We start from the raw sequence: 25,500 nt of genomic DNA on the forward strand, positions 1-25,500 counted from the left end.
TTGAAGGTAAAATAAATATAAAATATAAAATAAAATACAATTACAAATAATTTATTTAAGTTTATTCTTTATTTATTTGGGAGGTTGTGATTTATTATTATTATTGTCTAAATCTGGAGGTTGTTGATTTAAATAATAATTCATAAAGAATGCTGAACCTGGTGGAGTGGGAGATGGTGTAGTATTATCAATATGACCATGACCCATAAAAGATGAAGCTGTTGAAGAGTAGGATGATGGGTAGGTTGTCACAGTGATTGAAGAGGATGAAGATGAATAGGAAGATGATGAACCTGCGGTGGTGGCAGTGTTGGTTGATTGAGCAACTGATGCAAGGTAGGCATTGGTAGCATTACGAACTCTACGTTTTGATTTTAATTCTCTTTTTTTAAACTTTACATAAATGATGGTACCAACTGCCAACGACACTATAAATAATCCACATACTACTACAATTGATACAAGTTTGACTGTACTCAAACCACCAGCTGTCGAGCATGTAAAAGTGTCATCTCCATTATTGTTAATGTCAGCATTGTCACTGAGTATCAATGAAAAGTCTGGATCAATTTGTGCACTCGATTCAAAATGTGGAACTAGTATACCATAGGTTGTACGTTCTGACGAGGTGTTGGCTATTTTGTTTTTAATATTTAGGAATCGACCATCGATAATGGCACGATTAGTGAATCTCGAGTTGACAACAAATTGACGATTTTTAAATGACGCATATTTTAATGAATCTTGAACCAATGGATCATTCACTTGTTGAAGATCTAATCGATTGTTGTTTGGTTTACAATTTGATGGTAAAGAAGAAGATGAAGAAGTACTTCCTCCTAGTGTTCCATTAATATTTATACTTGTTGAATAAAGTACTTGTAAAGTACTAATTGTACTTGTCCAATCCCAATTACTAATATTAAATGAAAATTTAATGGATCCTCTTGAAATGTTACTTTTTTCATTACCAAATACATAAACCGTATCATTACTAAATAATTGTACAGATGCCGATATATTTGTCTTCCCACCATTGATTGAACCATAGAAATAGTAGGAATTGGATGAAGCATAGAGTATAGTCTTGTACCAAATCTTGTTGGTTGCAAGTGATATATTTTTAACTACATCACCATCTACATTGTACTCTTGTACAGATGTCATTTGTATTTGAATGGTTGCATTTCCAATCTTTGCAATAATTGATGGTCCGTTACTAGTATCGTTACTCAAGAATGATTCAATCAAACTTGGTACATCACGAACTGGTATTGAACAATTTGGACCTGTAAAACTATCAATACATTTACATTGACCCATAACACATTCACCATTACCATTACAATTATTTAAACATCCTAATAATACATCTAAAAATTAAAATAAAATAATTAATAAAGAGTTTAATATTTAATGATTGATTTTTTTACCTTGATATAATAAAAAGTTATAATTTGAACCAGTAAAATTTGATGATGGATTATTTGGATTGATGATAGTTGCTTGAAGGGATGCACGTGGATCTGTGATTGTTTTCAATGATGGAGCTACCAAACATATCAATTTTCCATGACCGGGTTGTGAGAGTGAATATTTTGTATTTTTACATGGTACATTATCGACTGTAATTAAAAGAGATGTCATGACTGGTGGAAAGTTGTATCCTACCACTGTAATTTGACCACCAGTCTTTGAACTAACAGTTGTTGCACTCTCAACAATGGGTGGTTGTAATGGTAAATAAAATGGTTGTTTATCAGGTCCATAATAAATCGTTTGATATCCTGTTGATGATGCTTTAAATCTATTAAATTTACAACTAAAAATAAATAAATAAAAATTAATTAATAAATAAATTAAATAATAAATGATCTATTTTTCTTTTGACATACTTTATAGTTGAATAAATAGAAATCCAAGATGAACAAGATAAAGGACCAACATCATCATAAATGGATACAATTTCATTAAAAGCAACACCATAGACCAAGAACCCGGTACCAACATCTGTAAATTGATTGGGAGAGATGACATTGAGGTTGGGATTACACAGTCCAGTCGATGAGAATATATTTCCACTTAGATTTAAAATGGATGAATTTGATTTTGAAATACAATAGGCATAGGGTGGAACGACACCTTGTAATCTATTATTTGAAAGGTCAACCGTTGCTTTTAATTTACCACTATCAAAGAATATTAAATTAAATAAACTGGGTAATCCTCCTGTAAATCCATTACCACTTATTATTCTACAGAAAAGATTGAACATTATTAATATATATAACTCTGAGTTGAATATACGATTACATATTTTAAAGTTTACTTACATTGTTCCAGTTCTATTAAAATCAGCCAAATTTGGTAACATTGATTTAATATTGATATTATTTGTAATGTTTATATAATTTAATTGATTTAATGATGCTGACAGGAAATCAACGGTAGACATATCAGTTAATCCTTTGTTATTACTTAATGTTCTAAAAAATAATAAAAATAATATTAATATGATTATTATTGAATATTGATATACTTTGCCAAGTTACATACAATGAAACTAAAGATGAACTTGATATTGATCTAGGAACAATACCTTGAAATAAAGTATTGATAATAGTGATATAGTTTAAAGATTTTGGGAGTGTAGGAATACTCATTGTCGAACCTATTCCATTACCTTTAAGATAAAGTACTTGAAGTGATGATAATTGTGATATATCACTTATTAATTTACCTGTATACCATTCATCTAATACTCTTGAAATCAAAATGTATGTAAGTATACAAAAGCGATGAATTTGAAAGAATGATATATAATATAAACTTACAATGATATAACTTTTGTTTTATCAGTATTACATAGTACCCCTCTAGCTGTACATTGTTGAATATCATTTGATGTCCATTGTGATTGTTGATTCGATGCTGCAGATGATATACTATTCAATACTGAATCTAAAGAAAGAAATGAAAGTAATACATAATAATGAGTGTGGGGACATAGAAACATATTTCAAAAAAAAATAATACAAACATTGAGGATCAGTAGTTGGAATCAAAGCATTAATAATCGGTGAAAATAAGATAAATATAGATATAGATAATACTAATAATAATTTAATAGACATGATAAAGTTTCTGTACAGATAATAATAACAAATATTTCTAAAATGATGATTACTTTAAAAAGATAGACTTTGAGTTCATAACTGATACCTCCCCTTTTGGTCCATTGTTGTTGTTGTTATTGTTGTTGAATCAATTGATTGATTAGATTGGGTAATATAATTTAATAGAATGCCCCAACCCATTTATGGTCAATGAGATAATCAATTGATCGTTTTTAAAATGTATACCACCCACTTCCATATATCAAAAAAAAATATCGGATTTTGATTGGACAAAAAATATATTTCAAAAGAATCGATTCCAAAAGGACAAATGAAATTGATCGATCAATCTATGAATGATAATATTGAGGAATTATTGTAATAATAATTTATTGCTAATCTTTTGTATTCCACATAATATACATTTATTATGTTATAATAAATGGGTGGGGGTTTGATGACCCCAACTAAAATAATATCAACTCTCCAATATTGACATTTATGAATGAATGAGTCCATCAGTGAATCTTTCTTTAATTTAATGCATTTCAACCTCTTGACCTATTTTAATTCTTAATTTAGAGATCCACATTTTCTTGTGACCAATCACAACGATAACACTAACCAACAATATAAATCCAATTCCTCCGACCACTACACCTGTAATGAGTCTCCATTGTCGTTCCTCTTCTTCCTTTTCCTCTTGGTCCACACAATTACCAACTTTTGTTTCACCATCATTAAAGAATATTGAAAAATCTAAAAGAAAAGAATATTAATTAATAAATATTAATTATACTTTTTGATATTATTATTATATTATTACATACCAGGATCAACTAAACCATACTGTGAAAAATAAGGAATACTAACACCAATTATTTGAGATGAATTGGTTGATGAAAGTAATTTGGTTTCTATTCTAACAGGATGTGTGTCGACTTCGGCATAGGATAGGTACCGAGACACTAGACCACCATTTGGATTTTGAATAGAAGTGTATAGATTCTGGTTAAATATATTGTTTGATTGTTCAATCGAACAAGATTCGACCGTCTCTGCATCATTATTGAATCCAGTTTCAAAAACAATTGATAGGGTGTTGAGTAGTCCTGCAAACGTGTAGTTTGAAATGAGTATGGTTGCCTTTAATGTTTGTGCATTGATATCTAATTGTTGATTTGAAAATGGAATAATTGTAGCATTTACATAAAATACAAATTTAACTTGAATACTTGTTCCTCCTCCAAACAAAGTATTATATGTCCATTTATCAGTTTCATTGTTTGTTGATAATGTCCAATTTAATCTAGTTAGATCAATAGAATTGATTACCATACCGTCAATATCAGATTCATCAATCCTAATCATTTTAATTTGAAATAGTGATGTCGATGTTGTTGAAGAGGATGAAGAATTACCATAAATTGAAACATTAAGAGTACCATTATTATTTTGAGCTACAGTTGTTGTAATGGATGATTGTTTCTCTGAGCAATTGTAACCAGTGTATCCTGTAAAACACTGGCATCCATTGTACGTACAGTTACCGTGCTGACAATTACCACCAACCGTACAGGTTTCAAAGACTGCCGACTTTACATGCACGTATAATAACTCGGGTGCCTGTAACCCCGATACATTGAGTAGCAGTCGGTGTGATACCGGTGACAGATACACATCATCGGTCACATTACACCTAACCTCAGTGTTGAAAGTGACAATCGATATGTTACTACACGGTACACCACCAATTGAAATAAATATATTGTTTGAAGTTGACCCAAACCCTTGTCCAGTAATTGTCAATTGTCCTCCACTTGTATCAAATATCTCTCCTGTTACATTTGATATAGTCGGTGTTCCAATTGGTATTTCTACAAACAAACAAACAAATAAATAATTAATTAATAAATAAATACATATAATATTTTATCTATATTTGATTACATTTGCTACGTATACATACGTTGATCACAGAATCTTCCATTCCAACCATCACTACATTTACAAGTAACTGTACCAACACCATTTTGTATGACACAACTACCATGGTTACAGTTGGGACATACGTATTGTCCAAGTGCTGCTTGTGACATGTATCGCAGACCGTAGACACCACATAGCTTGGTCATTGTCGCGACAGTGTCACTTGGTGTCCCATAGGCTGCCACTTGACCATAGTTGCTGCCACAAGTCAACAAAAACAAATATGATTGTTGGTACGGTTTGATTGGATCCATTAGATTGTACGTCCAATAAGACCCTCCACACGACCTGAATGAAAGGTAGTTGTTGCCTAAAAGACATAAATAAATATTGATTGTACGAGCCTGACCATACATTGCAGGTGTACTAATCTTTCCAAGATCTTGTCCATTACATACTCCAAATGTTGTATACAATGTATCCCCATCATTACACTAAATATACAAATAATTATAATAAAGATTCATTAATAACTATTGTACTCTACTCTCTAATCTTTCTGTGATTCATTCATTTATACATACAAGACTAAGTGTTAGATAAGTAGTTCCATTTGCAAAGCATCCTTTTACTCCTAGATCTATTTCAGTGGTTAGACATTGTGCTTGTACATTTGACAAAAACATCAATGATGTAATAATAATAATTGTCACAATTAAAACTGTTTTACACATCATTATATTGTTTTTTTTAAAAGTGAGTTATTTAAATTAATAGTAATATTGATTATCTATCTATTTGAACATATTATATTATTAATGAGAAGAGAGAAGATTACAATTATTTTGTTGTTAATCTTTTACTAAATCTAGATATTTTTTTTGTTTGGAGTAAGACGTGGCTTTTCGCAAAGATCATGATCAATCTTTGTCTTTCCTTTTCTTTCTGTTTAAAAATACAATTTTGTTTGGGTTTATTCCAATGAATTAATTAATTAATTAATTAAGTTATAATTACTCCATTTGAATAGAATGGTTAACCTTTTTTGCTCTAATTTTTTGCATCCATCTGCCTCTGTGTGCCATCAAACCAATAGTTCCTGCAATAGCAATAAATCCAATGCCACCAACTACCACACCTGTAATGAGCCGCCATTGATTATCATCACTCTTTTCTTCTTGTTCAATACAATTACCAACCTTATCTCCATCATTAAAGAATATTGAAAAATCTAAATTTAAACATAAATATAAATTAATTATTTTTGATTATTTTTGATTATTATTATTAAATTTTTTTACATACCAGGATCAACTAAACCATATTGAGAAAAATAAGGAATAGTTATACCAGCAACCTGAGATGAATTGGTTGATGAAAGTAATTTGGTTTCAATTCTAACGGGACGTGTATCAACTTCGGCGTAGGATAGGTAGCGAGACACTAGACCACCTTTTGGACTTTGAATAGATGTGTATAGGTCTTGGTTGAATTGATCGGTTGATTGTTCGATTGAACAAGATTCTACATCTGATGCATTGAATCCAGTTTCAAAAGCAACCGATAGTTTGTTGAGAAACCCGTCAAATGTATAATTTGCAATTTTAATGGTTGCTTTGAGTGTTTGTGCATTAATATCTAATTGTTGATTTGAGAATTGCACCGTAGTTGCATTGACATAAAATACAAATTTTACTTCCATTGATGCTGTTGTAATTGTAGTCGTGTCTCCGCCTTCGCCTTTGCTAATATTAAAGTTTGTACTATAAACCCATTTATCAGTTTCATTATTAGTTGATAGTATCCATTGCACTAGAGTTAGATCTATCGTGTTGACAATGACATCATCGATATTCATCTCGTCTATACGAAGCATTCTGATTTGGTATAGTGCGCCACTACCTCCAATTTCAACCTCTAGCGTACCATTATTATTGTTACCGTTGACAGTAGTCTGATTGGTTTGTTGTTGTGTACAATTGATACCAGTGTATCCTCTAAAACATTGACATCCATTCGTTGTACAAGTACCATTCTTGCAACTGCTTGCACAGTTGTGCATCGATGTCGACAAGACATTGACATAGAGGTACGGCTCAACTGTCACACCCGATATATTCACAACCATGAGATGAGTCACTGGTGTAAGAGTTGTACTTGGTGCTATCGAGCATGTAATCGTAGTTGCATTCACCGTTACATTGATACATGGTGATTCCCCAACTTGCACCAGTACACTAGTCACATCATCACCCAAATTGTCTCCACTTATCACCAAATCACCTCCACTAGTATCATACACTTCACCACTTACATTTGTTAGTATTGGTGTTCCTGGTGGTATAACTAATACAATAACAAATAAAAAGTAATTAATTAATATATATTATATCTCAACTCTTTCTTTTCTCTATACATACGTTGATCACAAAATCTACCATTCCAACCACCATCACAAAGACAGTAGAGTAGGTTATCGGATGTTTGACAGGTACCATGGTTACAGTTGGGACATGTAAAGTATCCAATAGGTTGTTTAGAGGTTGATTTGATGGTACCGCCAACACACGGGTTCGTGCTGACACTGCTGTCGGTGCCATAGACGATATGCTCTCCACCGACCCAGCAATTGACAGTGTACAAGTATCTCTGTTTATCTATCACCAATGGAGACTTGAGATCATACGTCCAAGCAGTACCACCACACGATTGCAGCGACAAGAACAATCCACACTTGTAAATATTAATGATTCGGTTTGGACCAATCGATCCTGTCGTACTCGAACTAGTCACTATACAATTATTAGTATCAAATCGAATAAATCCTCCAATACACTAAATATATAATATATATATAAAAAAAAAGAGTTAATATTAAGATCAAGATTAGGTATAAGATTAGTATTGTCATAAACATACCTGATACAATGTAATTTGATCAGTGAAACCTGCTAGACACCCTCTTTCACTATAATCGTATTGAGTTGGTGTACACTGTCCGTTTACTCCTCCATCTTTACTATTACTAATACTACATGATATAATAATGAATACAAATAAAATACATTTCATGAGATGAAACACTGAAGGTATCTTGGTCATCATCATGAAGATCGTAGGGGCTTGTTTTTTTTTTTATTTTCTTTTTCGAAATAAATAAAATATAAATACAGATAAAATAAAAGATAGAGATATATTTATAAGATGTGAACAACAATGCTGTCTTACCTCCATTGTAAGATGAAACAACTGATGTGGAGAGCATGATGAGGACATCCACATCGGCAAAAAAAATATAGATATTTTCGGAGATTGGCTTTTTTTGGCAAAAAACAACAACAACGAAACAAATCGATCATAAGTTCCCAAATAGGATTGATTATTTGTTTCCCCGTTCTCATGGAAATCTTTGCCCTTCACATGTTTGAATCTTTTGTTTGAATGTCTACCATCCTTAAAAATTTGAGCTTTTATTTAAAATGAGAAGGAAAAGAAGCAGGCAAAAAATGAAGAGAATTTCAAAAAAAAAAAAAAAATTTAATTAAAAAAATATCTTTCAATCTGTGATGTTAACTTCATTTTTAAATCATCTCATCATTCAACAAATAGAGAACAACCAAATAATAATAGAAACACCAACGCTAATTAGAGCACTTTTGCCATTAGTGGCAAACTTGCAAAAGGCATGTCATCTCTGTCCCTGCATGTTGTTATATGCCACCAATCTTGTATATATGTACCAAACAAATAGAATCGATTCCGACTCAATCCCGTTCAACCTCTATTGTCAGCGCCAACAATCAAAAAGATCAAGATTCTATCAAAGCTGGTACCATTGGTAAAAAAGATGGTCAATCTTCTGTGACTATTGCTTTAGATTGACCCTCTCCATCTAATCTACGAGCTTGGAAACGATACCAGAGGAATCAGTGCTCCAAGTTGGTGATAGTGAGTCGTCTACACCAGTCCCAAGTCCTATCAAGAAGGTGAAAAAGACACCCTCTCCATCTATGCTACGGTCTTCTGGTACTCTTGCCCAAATAGAAAAGGCCAAGAGCCCAAGAGAAAATGGTTGGAAGAGAAATCCAATGTTTTCCCTCCAAGTTGCTTCTTCTGGTTCAACTGCTCCCTCTCTTTGTCAAGCCACTCCATGTCATGCTGATTTCATGATGGCGTCTTCATCTCTTCCATCCAGTGTTACTCCCGTTCCTTCAGCTATCGAGACTGATCAACATCTATCAGGAACAAAGACAAAAGAGTGGATGGAATACAGAGTATAGTTGGCTCGATGGCATTTTGACAATGCTCGATCAAATCATTGGACATCCTCTTGACATTGGGTTCCCAAGGGTACTAAAAGACCCCCCATGTGTAATCCAAATGATCTATAGTTTGATTTTAATCAATTGGAAGACTATGAATTGGTTAAAAGAGCAAGAGAATACAATTTATCTATTACCATTGATAGACAATTGTTGATTGAAAACATTCTGTCTTGTTTTAAAAAGGCAGAGAAAATTATATACAAACCTATTGATTTGGATGAAAAGTCATACTGGGAGCTGCTGGTTATTGCAAGAGACCAAGGTAAGCTGAATGAAAAATGTTCCAAGCGATGTGAAGAAAGTTTTTTCTAAAATGATCAACAAGTTGAAACCAATCAATGCTATCGTACCAGATCTGGTATTCAAATCGTTTTATGTATTTCACTTTGGTTCAGGATCTCTATCAAATGGTACAGGTAGCAGATGAATCTTTTGGACTTGAAGGTTTTTAAGATATCTCAAGAAGCTTTCATTGGTGGTATCATCGTTATGGTAGAGTGATTCGACTATATTCTCATTTTGTTTAGCCATAGTATAGTCTACTATTCTCAGTGAGTCGAGTCACTCTACCCTAATGATAATACTGCATTGCCAAGAGTTCATCAACCTACCCGTATCACATTTCATTGTACTGATCACAAAATAAATAAAAATAATACCAACTCCAATGATCTTACATCCTCTGTTGCTGTTGACTATATCTCTTCAATAAATGTTGTATGATTTTATCTTTGTGAAAGAATGAAAGTCATCTTGCGCACACGATCACCTACTTTTTAATTATTTTTGCACCTAAATATATAGATCAGTATAAGTGAGATGCTTCCTCTTCCTCTTCTTCTTCTTCTTCTTCTTCCTCTTCTTTCATTAAAAATGAATGGTCAAGAATCAAAGACCAACATAATAATTAAAAATAAACTTTTTAAACTGTTTGAACATCATATCTAACCACAACCCCACCCCCATCCAAGAAAGGTACATGTAATTTGTCCAATACCCCCCTCCCACAATTGAAATTGTGTTTTTAAAAAATACTATTAATGTTGCAAGTAAATAATTATTATTAAAAGTAATCATCATTATTAATTTTATTATATCATTTTAATTATCATGAGTACATCCTCTACTTCGATTCAAGGTCATATTCCAAGTTCATGTATACCAACAACCAAAGAATCATTACCTGAAGGTAGACCAGCCTTTTATCTTGATAATAGTATCATTGTGGACACTTCATATGGAGTAGACTCTAGATTAAAGTTAATGGTTCCTGCAGACCACTGTGTATTGATTGTAAGAACATGTTACTCAAACAATTTATTAAAATCACAATGATACCTATTTTAATAATTTTAATTTACTTTTAAAAATAGGATTCAAACTACTATCAATCTATTAAACCCATTGCAGTGTATCACAAATTAATTAAAGAGATTCCATCTACATCCCCTCAATCGGTCCCAATTACATATTACAAAGGATGGGTTCCTGGATCATCTAGTTTTAATGCATCAACTATTCAAGCGTATGGAAAATAATAATAATTGACTTGAATCTCATAAAAAGTTAATATTTAATTATTTATTTATAGGTGTGATGATCAATCAAATGTTGGTAATTTATTCAACTATGGATCAAGTATTCCCAGTCAAACTACCCTATCTAAAAATGTTGATATAGGAATTGGAACATTTGAAATCTATCAAACCATTCTGGTTTACGGTGTCAGTCCATCCTTTTCTGTATGCTCAGTGTACAGAGATGATTTGTATGCAATCAATGTAACCAATATTAGAACTGACCCAAATCCTGATAGTGATGTAATCTCATACTTGACTGGAAGGGGTGCAAGTAGATGGCATTAAACCATAAAAAATAATGGTATCAAAATAAATAAAATTGAACCTTTGCAAATATTATTTAAAGGTGTATGATTTTGATTCAATTTACTCTTATTGATTTCTTGTCATGGATCATAATATTTAAATAACCCAACAAAATAATTTACTTTCATAATTTCAAATCATTATGTTTTCCAAAAAATAATAAATATGAAAATTTTGTTCCAAACAAATTATAAAAGCTATAAATCATTCAAAGTTTGTGATGGTAATGGCCCAAATGAACCTTTTGATTTGGCTAACAGTCAAATAGTTTCAACCGAGCTCGGAGTTGACCAGGTAATCAAGGGAAAAAACCCTATTGATCAATTGGTAATGCTTGTATGTATCTAAATCAAAATCAAATCCTTGTTGAAGAATTTTCTAACAATTTTAATATTACAACAATCGATTAGAATTTAAAGTTTGAACTATCAAAAACAGAGATTGAGCCTAATAAATATGTCTATGGCAAACCCATCGCTATTGCCAATCGCTATTTAGGTCGTACAACCACCTCTGCACCAAAATCATTATTGGTTAAAAGTTGGAAAGGATCTGCTTTAAAGGAGACTGGTGGCATAGTTATAACTGTGTTGGTAATAATTGATTGTGAAGGTGCACCCACTATTAATAGAAAAAAACTAATTAAATGATTTTAAAAAAATAGAGCTGAATAAAGAATCATTTCAACTATGGTGAAGGTGATATCAACATGGCAAGTGAAATTGAGAACCATTGACCTTCCAAATGCTGGAACCTATAATATTTTCCAAACAATTATGGTGTATGGATATCGTGCCGAAGATGAAAACAAATGGGATTATGATTTTGATTGTGTTTACAGAGATGATGTATTCGCAGTCCCAGCAGATCAAGTTGTATATGAAACGGTTGGTGATAGTCAAATGTATGAATACTTAAAAGGTAAATAGAGATGGTCAGAAGAATAATAATGAATAAATAAACAAACTTGAAAGCTCGAGAGTACTAGTGTGAGGTATTCCAACCTTTTTTTATTCCAAGTTGATCAATTATTTCTTTTAATAGTTTCAATGATTGAATTAATTGTACCATGAGCAATTTGTGATTGGTTGAGAGAACAAGATTTAAATTCTGTTTCAATCCAAGATTTGATTTGGATAGAAACCATACTGTCGACTCCATAGTCTTTGAGTTTGGTGTCACCACTGAGTAGATTCTTTTCAATTGAAAGTATCTCTGATACATAGTCGAGAATCTTGATTTCAATTGAATCAGTGTTGGAAAGGGTCGAGTCATTTTTTATATTGGCACCAATATCTAAAAAGTGGCAATTGATGTGTCTGAGGTTTGGTTGATTTGTGACTAGTTTCTTGGTGACAATATCTACGCATAATAGATTTGTAAATGGGGTTGATTGGTTGATAAATGATGATCGCAGCACACCATACATATAGGACAGTGGTATCATTGTGAATCCAAACGAGTTGAGGGTGAGATCGACAACCTTTTCAGTTGCCACTTTACCAGCCTGTCCTATACTACCCCAAGCGATAGAAGTTGCTTCCAATCCACGTTCTCTTCTGTATCTTGCCAATCCATCGAGGAATGCATTACCAATTGAATAACTTAGACCATTTGTCGGGATGTACTGAGCAAACGAAGAGAGCAAGTGGAAATGGTTCAATTTCCAATCCAATTCTTCAAATAGATTGTGAAGGTTGAATGCTCCAGTTGCTTTTCCCGACATTGCTTGGTGATGGCTTTCAATGTTGATATCTTCTGCTCTAACAGTTTGATAAATGTTGGCACAATGAATTACAGTCTTTACAGGTTTAATTGTTTGAATTCTTTTGTAAAGATCCAAAATTAATGATTTGAGTTGACTATAATCTCCAACATCACATTTAATATAATGAATATTTGGTTGTGTATTATTATTATTATTATTACTCTTGTTGAAATGATTCATTAATAGTTGTATTTCATATTTTGGTGAGGAGAATGAAACTACTATAATATCACGTAGTTTAGGTGAATGTTTGATGATATAGTATAGTGATTCAACGGCGATACCAGTTTGACCAGTGATTAAAAGTGTATCTTGAACACCGTCAAGATGATAATCTAATCTTTCAATTGGTTTCTTTTGTTCTAATAACATTGGGTCTAGTACATCTTGTTTGACATTTTGGAAATCAAGTACCACCTTTCCTATATGTTTTCTTGATCGTACATGCTCCAATGCTTGATTGATTTGTTGACATGAAAACGATGTGACTGGTGGTAGTTGTAACTCTTCACTGACGAGTAGGTCTTGTAACTTGGGAATAATACTATGAGCATAGTCTCTACCAAAATGGATTGCTAAGTATCCCTTTTCATACTTTAGTGATTCCATGGCGATATTATCGACATTGTTGAATTGATCAATTGACAAATCGACCAATGTACCATTTTTAGAAAGACATTTGAAATTATCTTGCATTCTTGAACTGTCAAGTGTATTGATTACAAAATTAACTCCTCTACCACAAGTTAAGTCTTGAATACGTTGAGTAAAGTTATCATAGGATAGAATACAAGTAATTAAATCACCACCATAATTTTGTTTTAGATATTCTTTCTTTTCATCTGAACCAACTGTCACGAATATATTTCCTTTATGTTGTTTGTGTTTTAAGAGGTTGAGTATTCCCAATCCAACACCACCAGTTGCACTATGTATGAGAATAGTTTCATCGGAATCGATATTTGCCTTTTTAAATAATGCATAATAGGATGTACCCAATGACAATGGAATAGATGCAGCCTGAGTGAATGACAGTTGATTTGGTTTAAGGAAAAGTTCATGTTGGAATGCAATAGAGTAATAAGAAAATGTACTACTATTGGATAGACCATAAACTTGGTCACCAACTTTAAACTTGGTGACTTGGGATCCGATTCTTGTGACTATACCAGACAAATCTTGTCCCAAAGGTGGGTTGTATACATCACCCGATGGAAACAAGTTTTGTGATACCATTCCATTCAAAATAACAATATCTTTGAAATTGATGGAAGCTGCTTTGACTTGGATTTCTACTTGGTTATCTAATAGTGTTTGGTTTCTACGTCCAAGATGGTATTTAGAATCCTTTTCAAATGCAACATTGATATCTTGGTGGTCATTAACAATGTACCTTGGATCCAATTGTAATTGATCCGATCCATGAACCAATCTCTCTACCAAAACTTGAATCTTGCCACCAGTAGTCTCATCACACTTTAATTTGAATTCTTCTTCACCCGTGTAATGGTTGTTTGAGAATTTCAGTATCTGAGCAAGTGAGATTTGATTGCGACTCGCATCGTCCACACAAATTGTGACTGAATCAATTTGATGTGTTCCGTATAGACGATCATACTCTCTTCGGATTGGTACCAAACATTGATTTAATTGACCTGATATTAATGTAATCAACTTGACTGATAATTGTTCCTTTCCAATGATTTGGTATAGTCTAACGAGTTGTATTGATTTTAATTCCAAATTATTAGCTTTCATCTCCTCGGTTGATTCCAAATAAATAATAACCACTTTACCACTACGACCACTACTATTATTATTATTATTCAATGTGATTGCGTCTAGTAATGATTGGTATTTTGATTCATTCATGATATCGTCACTTGAGAATACACCAACACTATTTGAAACCATTTCCAATGGTAATGTTGATTGTTTAATGATTCTATCTGACAGTGAAGAGGATAAAGATGAAGATAAAGATGGTGTAATGAATAATAAATGATCGTATTCACCAATACCTATCTCTTCAATTGATGGTTTTCTACAAATCATTCCAACATTATCCAATGTTGAATCATTTAAGTAATTATCAATATTAAATTGATTTAAATGATTAATGATTGTTGATTCTCTATTACTTTCATCTGGTGCAGTAGTGTAATCATTATTAATATCATTATTATTGTTAAATAAAACCAATTGACCATTTGGATTTAATAATTGATATAATTCTTTTGGACTATTATTATTATTTTTGGTGAATTCCAAAGTTGAAATGATTAAATCAAAACTGTTAGTCAATAGACCTTGATCGATTAATGATTTGGATGGATCAAAATCTTGAATTAATTTGATTGACATTTTTTTGGAAAGGTTCATAGACTCTAGAGAGAGTACTAGAGTTGGTTCTGGGAATACAAAATAAACCGATAAATCTTGACACCAAGTAACCATGGAATGATTAATAGCTCTAATAAAATCCAATGACATTAATTCATTTGATCCAAAATCTATAATTCTTATCATCTTGTGTGTTGTTGATGCATATTTTATAAATCTTTCCAAATATTCAAAAATATTATTATTACTACTACTGTTGCTGTCAATGTTGAGAGGAAGAAGAGGTGAATTTTTTGGTTGAAAAATGGATTGTTTGATTATATCTTTTGATGGATGTTTTGCTTGATGTACATTTAATACTTTGGTCAATGATGTACAAACAACGGTTCCACACTTTACAATAATATTTCCATGTTGATCGATAATATCTAGTGATCCTTTAAATTCATTTCCTCGTTGTAGGTATTGATGGTGACGATTGGTGGCGGTGGCCATGTTGGTCATATTGAATAAAGAGTTGCATGGATGTTTAGGGAGATTATTTGAATAGATATGGAAATCTTCTACTCTATCAAATACAACTTCACATTTTGGATGTTCACCTTTAAACTTTACAATATTTGAATGAAGAATACAATCCAATACCGATGCATTGAGGACAGTGTTTGACTGTTCAAAATGGTTTCTTGCTTTGGCATCAACCTCGCACAAGATTGCTCCATCCTCGCTAAATGAGATTTTAACGACTCTACGGAACGTCTCACCATACATTAATCCAACCTTGTTTAACTTTTCATAGACGTCTGATGGTGTCATGACAGCAACATTGAATACATCTTGTTTTAGTTGATCGACGTGATCGTACTTTTCAAGTATTGTGGTTGGATTCTTGATTGTCAATCTTCCAACCGATGATTTGATCCATTTCGATACCTTGTCATCATAATATTTAAAAACGACTTGATAATCTGTCAGTGACGACGATGATGGAATAAAAGATGACTTTAATCTAGACACTACACCCTCTTTGAGAAAGAATGGTGCAATGAATCCAAGATTATGGATAAAGATATCTTTGTTGGGAAAGGCATTGATAATGTTTTCAATGTATCCGGCTCCTGGGAATAGATATTTTCCTTTAACCTTGTGACCCTTTAAGTATTGGTATGATGGTCGATTAACATCAATAGATGATTCAAATACGAGTGACCCGTCATGACATGCACCAAGTAGAGTAGTTGATACACCTTGTAATCGAACCGTTTTAAATGATTCTTGTTCATGCCACAAATATTCACTGTCCCATTGATATCTTGGTAAATGTCTTGTTCTATCTTTCCACATAGTATCCAATATATGGATTGGTGGCAATTGACAAGAGAAATCAACATTGGCACCAATAAAATAAAGTTGTGATAGACATGATTGAATTGATTCTATTTCATCCTTTTTTCTATTTAATGGTGATAGGATAGTTGTTGATTTTTGTAATAATGTCTTTAAATAAAATGATAATGTTGAATGTGGAGCAATCTCTAAATAAATATATTCCTCTTCCTTTTGATTATTATTATTAAACTTTAAATTAATATTATTAATTGTTTGTTGAAATAATACTGGTTGTCTTAGATTATCATAAATATATTGTGCATTAAATTCTGATGATGATTCTATTAATTTTGATGTAGTTGTTGAATAGTATTGGATTGTTGGTTTATCACATTCATATTTAATTTGATCCAAATGATTAAATATAAATTCTTTGGTTGATTCTTGTTTTGATGAATGGAATGCACATGGTGTACCAAGGAATGCGCTAAACACATTCTCATTCTTTAATTGTTGATCAATTAATAAGAGTTGGTCTTGGTCACCCGCCAATACAATTGAATCGGCTGAATTGTAACATGCCAATTCTACAGAGTCATACATTGACGACGATTGGAATCTCTCTTTAAATTGATCATAAGATAATGATACTGCCAACATTCTACCACTTGCAATTGTATTATTTTGTGCAACACTTCTAATATAAACAATTCTACATGCTTCTTTTAATGATATTATTCCTGAACACCATGCTGCTGTTATATCTCCAAAACTAGAAAATAAAATAAAAAAAAGATTAATAAATCATTCTTATTTGAAAATTAATTAAATATTTATAATTTACCTATGACCAACAACAATTGAAGGAATGATACCAAAATATTGATATAGTTTGACTAGTGCAACTTGAATGATAAAGGTTGATGGTTGAGCTAGAATTGGATGATGAATTTCCTTTTCATTACTATTTCTTAATTTGGAAATGATTGAGTATTGGTAGTGTTGTGAGAGTAGTTGATCGACGTGATCTACGGCATCACGGAACACATTGTAATGGGTGTACAACTTTTCACCCATTCCACTCCATTGTGCTCCTTGACCACAAAACACCATGACTATTGATTTCTTGGTTCCATTGTTCAATTGTGACATACTCGATACAAATGTTTGTTGTTTTTCATAAACCATTGTGCTCGATGATGAAAACGAGTCCCAATCCTTGGCAATGATAACCTTTTTACAAGTTGGATGATTTGTTTTTGATTGTGATTGATATCTAACAAAATCTTCAAATGTCATCTTGTTACGATAACTATCAACATTATTCTTTATCATATCAATATATAATTCAATTGATTTTTTACTATTTGCTGAAAATGGTATTAAATAATCTAAAAATTAAAAATCAAAATTAAATTAATAAATTAATAAATAATAATTAAATCTTAATCTTAATCTTTTCTAATCTTACCATTATTATTAATTTGATTATTAATTTGAATTTCCGGTTTAATATTATTATTATTTTGATATTCTTGAAGAATAATATGAGAATTACTACCAGTTAAACCAAAAGAATTAATTCCAATTTTAATTAATTGATTTGGAGGAAAAGGTTCATTTTCTAGGACAATTTTAATTCTGCCATCCAACAGATCAATTCTTGGATTTAATTGATTGAAATTGATATTCTTGATCAGTGTTCTATTCTTTAGCATCATGGCACACTTGATGATGGATGCAACCCCTGCTGTGCTTTCAGTGTGTCCAATGTTACTTTTAACCGATCCGATGCGGAGAGGGGCAGACTTGGTATGTGATTCTCCAAATACTCGAGCAATACCTTGGATTTCCAAGGGGTCACCGGTGGGTGTTCCCGTTCCATGACATTCGATATAGTAAATGTCCTCGGGTTTAAAGCCGACCTTTGCAAGCGCACGTTTAGTGTTGAGTTGTTGGGCTGCTGGTGACGGTGCAGTGGGAGACGTCTTTTCAAAGTTGCCATCCGTGTTGGAACACCCTCCTTTAATGACACAGTAGATATTGTCATTGTCGGCGATTGCTTTTGATAGTCTCTTGAGCACGACCACGCCAACACCTTCACCTCTTACGTATCCGTCGGCTGATGCGTCAAACGATGCGCATTTGCCTGTCTTGCCCAACATACCCGCACCGGTAAACATGATGGATGTGGCGGGATCAAGGAACGCATTCATACCACCACATACTGAAATGTCACTTTCACCTCGACGAATAGTGTCGATACCTTGGAGAACACCAATCAACGACGACGAGCATGCAGTGTCGATTGACAACGACTGGCCACGAAAGTCGTACAGATACGATGCCTTGAGTGCAGTGTCTGACCGACCACCTCTGTTTCCAACCATACTAGTAATATCGTGTGAGTGCATATGACTGTTTGCTTCAAACATTTGACCGAGGAAAACAGAGGTGTCACTCCCACGAATGGCAGCTGGATCAATATGAGCGTCTTCCAATGCCTCCCAAATGACGGAAACAAATAGTCTTACTTGTGGGTCAGTACCAGCAGCATCCTTTGTCAATATACCAAAGAACTGGCGATCAAAGTGTGTCCATTCTTTCATGTCCAAGAATCCACCTCTTTCACATGCAACCAACCCTTGATCTGTGAATGAAGGTGACCATCGATCCGGTGTCACCTTTGATACTCCATCTAAACCTTCAAGTAACTGTTCATAAAATTGTTGTGGTGTTCTTGATCCACCTGGTAGTCTACATCCAATACCAATAATTGCAATATCTTCTTCTTCCTCCTCCTTTTTTCTAGTAGTAGTATTACTAATCATTATATTTTTATTTATATACAAGATAGATTTAATATTATTAGTTACTAGTAATAAATAAATAAATAGATAGATAGAATGATTGATAATTGTGATGGTGATGATAATTTGAACTACCTACCTTTTGAATCGTCTGTAATTAATCTATATCATGATTGTGTGTTTGTATTATTATAATCTATCAATCCTCTAAAAGGGTAACTCTATAAATAGTGGTAGTATCATTTTACGATCGTATAATATAGATATATCTGATTTGATACATATATCTTGGTTGATGATGAAAGAGTTATAACCAAGTAATGATGAAGGTGTGTTGGTGTGAACAAACAAACTAATAAAATTTGAGTTTACAAAAAAAAAGTATTTTGTGTGAAATACTCACTTCACATCTTTTGTTTGCTCATGTGTTTGTCATCAATTATTATTCTTTTTTTTATTCCCTACTGTACATTACTTGTACAATTAGAGCTCAGTTTATATGTCAACTCATCAACAATCACTTATTGATATAATCAATCAATCAAATTTGCTCGCGTTTGAGTAACACGATTGTTGAATCAACAGAGTGACCGATATTGAAAGTGCAAGACCCAGTTGTCGACAGCTCCCCCACTCATTCAAAGTACGACACGGCGTCCTTTCAATAATTGACAATGTTAATAATAATTACTACATCAATAATGTCATCCACTGTCTTTTAGGATTTACCACAATGGTACTTAAAAACAGCAAAATAATCACCATCCATTATTCCTATTTTACAAAGGAATGAAATGGAAAGAAAGCATTGAGGAATCTGGTTTGGTTGAAGGTTTTAAATTGGCAGGATAAAGTACAGGCCTGATCATCGTAATATCAAACAAATATATAGAAATTACGCCCATGATGATAGAGATAGCAGTTTTAAATAAAAATAATAATTCTTTCAAACAAATAAAATAATAGTAGTATTTGCTTTCGATCGATTCAACACACTTCTCTTTATACTTTTTGAACCCAAAACATGTAGGTATACGAATAGATATAATTCTATATAATTTCAATTGTAAGTTGCCAATTAATGATTAAAAACAAATACTCTCTTCTCTCTCTAAACTTCTGTTGGGTTATATATCAATATTCATCAAACACATCAATGTTTTGTTGTTTGCTTAATATGTATGATGTGGTTGCTATTAATCGGTGATAAAGTGCGTGTGGGGATCCAATGGTCATCGAGAACACGTGGTGGTTGTCACCCCCAAGCTTGTTTTGTTGAAAACAATGCTGCATGACCAAAATCGTAAACTTCAAAGCAACCTCGCATTGTATTGGTATTTGTTTGCAATTATCTTTATCTATTATAGAACAAATAAGAACAAAAACAAAATAACAAAAAAGAAAGAAAGAGTTAGTGGGTCCAATCATCATCATCAAATATCATCTTGGTAGTAACTATATCATTCTTTTTTTTCTCTATCAAATGTTACTGTTACTTTTATCATCGTCATCATGCATGGGAACTGACTGATCGCTAAAGCTTCAATCAATTAATTGGAATTACATTAATTGAGGCTTGGTTTCTTTACTTGACGATGATGGGACCTCTCAGTCATCAAATCTATTATTTATTATTGGCACAGAGGAAAAGAAAGAAACAAACAAAAACCTATATCTAACTCTTCCATCCATACCAATCCATCCCTCCATCCAATGTATACAGTTCATTCTTTTTTTTATAAACTATAATTTCATACATGTTGTAATTATTTGTTTTGTCTACATTTAATTATCATAAATACATATCTGTATATTTTCACATAGCAATACTATTGCTGCTCTATTTTTTGTTAAATGGACCGTATTAATCGTAATAATTGTCAAAATGTATTCATTGGTCCTATTTTCCCGTTGCCCCTCGATCTTCCCCTCCAAACCCATCTCATCTATTTCCCTCTTGTTCCGAATCCGGCCAACCTAGAACGCGCACAACGTCAACACCAACAACGACAACAACGTGCTCATCAATACTATCAAACTCAAAGTATGTTAATTTTATACATCAATTATGAAATCATTTGAATATTAACTTACCATTATTTTTTTTCCCCAAGACCGCCGCCAGCATCAACAACAACAACCACCACAGTCAACATCATCAACTCCTCCTCCTCCTCCTCATCATCATCATCCTCCTCATCATAATCCTTATCATTATGATGGACATCAACATCAACAACAAAGACAACCACCTCGATCCCAAGTTTTAAACTCTCAGCACTATATCAATCCCAATGGTACAACGATGACAGTGAGCACAGTATCACAACAATCGGCAATAGAGGCAAACCTACCGGGTCTGTTAAATTTCCCTCATCCAATGCCTCCACCACCTTACCACAGTCCTCCCCAACACCACCATTACAGTGATCCTGATGGTCCTTCTTTCGATCACAGAGACTTGCCAGCCTATTTGCCCTATCACCACCATGAATTATTTCCATTCTACCATCAATTTCACAGACATCCTTCTGCGATTTTCGACCCATCAACCCCTATTCATTTTTCCAGTGTCAGCACGCATACCCCAACCAATGACAATCTAAACATCAACTTGAATAATAATAGAGATCTAGCCCTACCTGAGAGTCTTGCAAGTGCTCCTCATGCAAGTACAGCATAGACTTTTGATCAAAGGTACTACATGCCAAGAGATTGTCAAACTTTGGTAGTAATTATTAATAACATAAATTGTACACTAACCGTTTACAATTAATAATAATACTAGAATAGGAGGCAAAAATAAACCTCGCTCGGTATAATAAAGGAATTAATTATTTGAAAGAGCGTGATCTTATTGGTGGAGGTAAAAACATGTTGTTGGAAAACAGATATTTAAGTTTTGTTGAAGGACCAGTAGAGCCTAGGACCCGTATTGGGAGGCGGGTACCTGTTTTTTGTTCGAACCGTTAAAGAGAGAATCGACTCTGCAGATCTCAGCAATGAATTTAAAGCTTTCGTTTTTACATTAGAATCAATAGGCGAACAGTCACCAAGAGGTACTCTACCTTCGAGAAAAACATTCAGATCTTGAATTGATCGAATCTAAAAATTCATAAAAAGCCCAATTTGGTAATGCGCGCTTGCGCTGATGATGAAGAGCCAAAAACAAGTTGTTTTTTTAGCCTCGCTGTAGCACACATCCACTTTGGGTATCTCCTTTTTGCTTTGATACAAGCATGAGTAATAGAGATAAATATTGTTATTATTATTTTTTCATCAACAACCTAAAAAAAAAAAACAAGATCAAAGATAGAGATGCTTAAAGTTAAGAGAGTACAACTTTAAATTAAAATGATTGGATTGGTATTTATTGAGAACCGATAAAAAAAAAGAATATAATATTAATATTAAACGATACCAATGATTAAAGTAATATTAACTAACGATCCATTCATCTCATTACCATTTTTATATAAATTATATATATATATTTAAATTTAGATGTAGTTTTAAAAATTTAGGTATAGCAATGATAGGCGAGATATTGAAAATAGAGGCATAATTATGGGTTTGATCAATTTAAAAATAGAAAATTCAATTAAATTGGAAATTAAATCCAAAAAGTTTGATGTTTGTTTTATTTGGATATCAGAAACAGGTCAGTCGGTCTTGGATCAACAACAACTCAATGCTATATTTAATTAAATTTAAATCAAAACAAATGGTAGCCACCTTCAATCCATTCAGTCGGTTCCCTTTAAAAGCATTGGAAACATAGTTCACTTGTTCATTATGTTTGTTGTCTTTTCAACATCTAGATCAACTTCAACATCATCACCTCTTTCAAGGTTATAGTTTTAATTAATTAATATCTGTATTTATATCTGTGTATTATTTGTACTTGTAAATCTATTTTTATACTTATTTGTATCAACAACGCTTTGTATTTGTATAAAATGTATAATTTTAATAATAGTATAAACAACAACAATAATACGAATAATAATAACAATGATAACAATAACAACAACAATGGTATGCTAAATAGAATAAAAAGAAGATTAATAAATTTACACATCCTTCATTTTAATGCTAACCATATCTCTTTTATATTCTCTATTCATGTCTCTCTATATATAGATCAACAAAACCAACCTCAACCTCAACCTCAACCTCAATCTATCAATCAACCACCAAGATTTGAACATGTCCATCCAGCAGCCTTTGGAATGTTCCCACCACCCTCACTGCATCACTTTCAAGTACATCCTATGCAATTTCTCAACCATCTACCACCACCTCCACCACACCCACGTATGCTACACTATTTAATAGATACATGTCTTTTTTTCATTCCTTACTTACATATATCTATTCATTTTAATTATACATTTTTCTTTTCCCCACTCTTCTCTCTTTTCTTTCCCCTCACTCTCTTCCCCTTTTCCCCTTTTCCACTTTACATTTTATTTTGTTTTCTATCTACCTATCTCCTATAGACCAGTCTCCATTTTATAAACCACCTCCAGTACCTCAAAATCCATTCGGGCCTCTACCACCTAGCCCAACTCAGATATATGAGCAACAACAGCATCTACAACAACAGGGAATAGTACCACATCCTCTTCCTCCACCACCACCATCTCCAAGTCAAATCTACTATAACCCCGATGACGATCCAGCCACTAGAACTCCACCATTTCCAATTATTCCTCCCTTTGTGCCTCCACCGGTCTATCATCCTCCTCCACCTACTCTATTGGCCTTTCCATTCCCTGCTCCACAATATTTTGGCTCTAATCACTCTGGAATCAATACCATCGATAATTTGGACAACGATCAATTTGGTTTTAGTTACCCTGACTCTCCTCCAACAACGACTAGTACCACCTCTACTCCTCTCCCTGCTCGAAATTTGAAAAGAAAGAAGAAGAGTGCTAAAAAACATCCAGTTAGTTCAAATTTGGGAGAGGTGAGACAAAGAGAAAGAGATATTGGAAGGGTTTCAGCAGGTCCAATCAAGAGAAAGAAAGTTGAACCTAGAAGACCACGACCACGACCACCATCGCCACCTCCCCCTCCATCACAACCACTACCACCACCACCTCCACCTCCAATACAACAACAACAACAACAACAAATACCAAGAGGGAGGATCGGTAAAAATCTTATACTTAGATTACTAAAGGATAGAGAATCTGCCATCAATAACACTCGTTACAGCCTCGAATGTAGAACAGTTCTTGGATCCTTGCCATCTGTTATCTTTCCACAACAGAGAGTGCCATCTACCAATAATGGTGATCCCAAATCCGACGACGATAATCGCTCTTGTGTCGCCACACCCCAAGCTGACTATGTACCATCTTCTAGAGAGATCCAAGATATCCTAGATCGTACATATCCAGACGGTCCTATTATTTATACTGATGACGAAGAAGAAGAAGAGGAAGACTATACTGATACGTCCTTTCCTGATTCCAGTTCTCCACCAACTCTGTATGTAGAAATAACTGGTCCATCGGAATCAAATGGACAAGAGGAGGAGGAGGAGGAGGAGGAGGTGACCACCACTACCACCACCAATACCACCATTACCCCCTTTACAAATACTGATCTACTGACAGTAGAACAACAAGATACAACTATCGCTCCATTCACAAATGCTACAATGGATGTTGGACAGGCCATTGATACCACTCTTCCCCTTCTTACTTTTACCGATAATACTGCAATGACAGCAGCAACAGGACAAGTGGCGGGTATAGGCACCATACCAAACATTGAAATCCAATACTATGATGCAGAGTTTTTACATAGAATGTCTACATTCTTGGGAATGGTACCACCCTCTTCACCATCATCTCCCTACCCATAAATGCGACACTTTTGCATTTATTATTTATTTATTTTCACAACCACCTCATAAATATGTCCAATTATATCTATAAAACTTCTACACCTGGGATTTAATAAATATTCCAAATTTAA

General features: G+C 33.3%; 10 protein-coding genes across 10 annotated transcripts; 6 read left to right on the forward strand and 4 right to left on the reverse strand.

Annotated features, from left to right (window-relative positions):
- Positions 1-72: 72 nt before the first annotated feature.
- DFA_06791 (uncharacterized protein) lies at positions 73-3,134 on the reverse strand (the record flags this gene model as incomplete). Its single annotated transcript, XM_004366108.1, has 7 exons — positions 73-1,373; positions 1,434-1,822; positions 1,896-2,255; positions 2,334-2,486; positions 2,557-2,763; positions 2,835-2,961; positions 3,041-3,134. The coding sequence occupies 7 exons, from the start codon at positions 3,132-3,134 to the stop codon at positions 73-75; spliced, it is 2,631 nt and encodes an 876-aa protein (XP_004366165.1).
- Positions 3,135-3,654: 520 nt separating this feature from the next.
- DFA_06792 (uncharacterized protein) lies at positions 3,655-5,782 on the reverse strand (the record flags this gene model as incomplete). Its single annotated transcript, XM_004366109.1, has 4 exons — positions 3,655-3,875; positions 3,947-4,993; positions 5,086-5,539; positions 5,630-5,782. 4 exons carry the CDS (start codon positions 5,780-5,782, stop codon positions 3,655-3,657), a joined length of 1,875 nt encoding a protein of 624 aa, XP_004366166.1.
- Positions 5,783-6,058: 276 nt separating this feature from the next.
- On the reverse strand, positions 6,059-8,446 carry DFA_06793 (uncharacterized protein; the record flags this gene model as incomplete). Its single annotated transcript, XM_004366110.1, has 5 exons — positions 6,059-6,276; positions 6,351-7,391; positions 7,466-7,880; positions 7,965-8,076; positions 8,274-8,446. The coding sequence occupies 5 exons, from the start codon at positions 8,444-8,446 to the stop codon at positions 6,059-6,061; spliced, it is 1,959 nt and encodes a 652-aa protein (XP_004366167.1).
- Positions 8,447-8,759: 313 nt separating this feature from the next.
- On the forward strand, positions 8,760-9,682 carry DFA_06794 (uncharacterized protein; the record flags this gene model as incomplete). Its single annotated transcript, XM_004366111.1, has 3 exons — positions 8,760-8,883; positions 8,985-9,319; positions 9,437-9,682. The coding sequence occupies 3 exons, from the start codon at positions 8,760-8,762 to the stop codon at positions 9,680-9,682; spliced, it is 705 nt and encodes a 234-aa protein (XP_004366168.1).
- A 798-nt stretch (positions 9,683-10,480) lies between these two features.
- Positions 10,481-11,235, forward strand: DFA_06795 (uncharacterized protein; the record flags this gene model as incomplete). The annotated part of the gene is made up of 3 exons (XM_004366112.1): positions 10,481-10,663; positions 10,744-10,895; positions 10,962-11,235. 3 exons carry the CDS (start codon positions 10,481-10,483, stop codon positions 11,233-11,235), a joined length of 609 nt encoding a protein of 202 aa, XP_004366169.1.
- Positions 11,236-11,421: 186 nt separating this feature from the next.
- DFA_06796 (uncharacterized protein) lies at positions 11,422-12,213 on the forward strand (the record flags this gene model as incomplete). Its single annotated transcript, XM_004366113.1, has 4 exons — positions 11,422-11,592; positions 11,676-11,849; positions 11,955-12,160; positions 12,186-12,213. The coding sequence occupies 4 exons, from the start codon at positions 11,422-11,424 to the stop codon at positions 12,211-12,213; spliced, it is 579 nt and encodes a 192-aa protein (XP_004366170.1).
- A 67-nt stretch (positions 12,214-12,280) lies between these two features.
- Positions 12,281-21,234, reverse strand: pks39 (putative polyketide synthase; the record flags this gene model as incomplete). Its single annotated transcript, XM_004366114.1, has 8 exons — positions 12,281-17,468; positions 17,541-18,087; positions 18,168-19,519; positions 19,547-19,571; positions 19,646-19,668; positions 20,290-20,449; positions 20,515-20,556; positions 21,201-21,234. 8 exons carry the CDS (start codon positions 21,232-21,234, stop codon positions 12,281-12,283), a joined length of 7,371 nt encoding a protein of 2,456 aa, XP_004366171.1.
- A 126-nt stretch (positions 21,235-21,360) lies between these two features.
- DFA_06798 (uncharacterized protein) lies at positions 21,361-22,189 on the forward strand (the record flags this gene model as incomplete). Its single annotated transcript, XM_004366115.1, has 2 exons — positions 21,361-21,550; positions 21,621-22,189. 2 exons carry the CDS (start codon positions 21,361-21,363, stop codon positions 22,187-22,189), a joined length of 759 nt encoding a protein of 252 aa, XP_004366172.1.
- Positions 22,190-23,073: 884 nt separating this feature from the next.
- DFA_06799 (uncharacterized protein) lies at positions 23,074-23,214 on the forward strand (the record flags this gene model as incomplete). The annotated part of the gene is made up of 1 exon (XM_004366116.1): positions 23,074-23,214. One exon carries the CDS (start codon positions 23,074-23,076, stop codon positions 23,212-23,214), a length of 141 nt encoding a protein of 46 aa, XP_004366173.1.
- Positions 23,215-23,465: 251 nt separating this feature from the next.
- DFA_06800 (uncharacterized protein) lies at positions 23,466-25,387 on the forward strand (the record flags this gene model as incomplete). Its single annotated transcript, XM_004366117.1, has 3 exons — positions 23,466-23,544; positions 23,650-23,771; positions 24,092-25,387. 3 exons carry the CDS (start codon positions 23,466-23,468, stop codon positions 25,385-25,387), a joined length of 1,497 nt encoding a protein of 498 aa, XP_004366174.1.
- Between the last annotated feature and the right edge of the window lie 113 nt (positions 25,388-25,500).

This window comes from Cavenderia fasciculata, assembly GCF_000203815.1.
Source record: "Cavenderia fasciculata unplaced genomic scaffold Scf_EJPB12P01AWP9W-5, whole genome shotgun sequence".
NCBI classification, from domain to species: domain Eukaryota; phylum Evosea; class Eumycetozoa; order Acytosteliales; family Cavenderiaceae; genus Cavenderia; species Cavenderia fasciculata.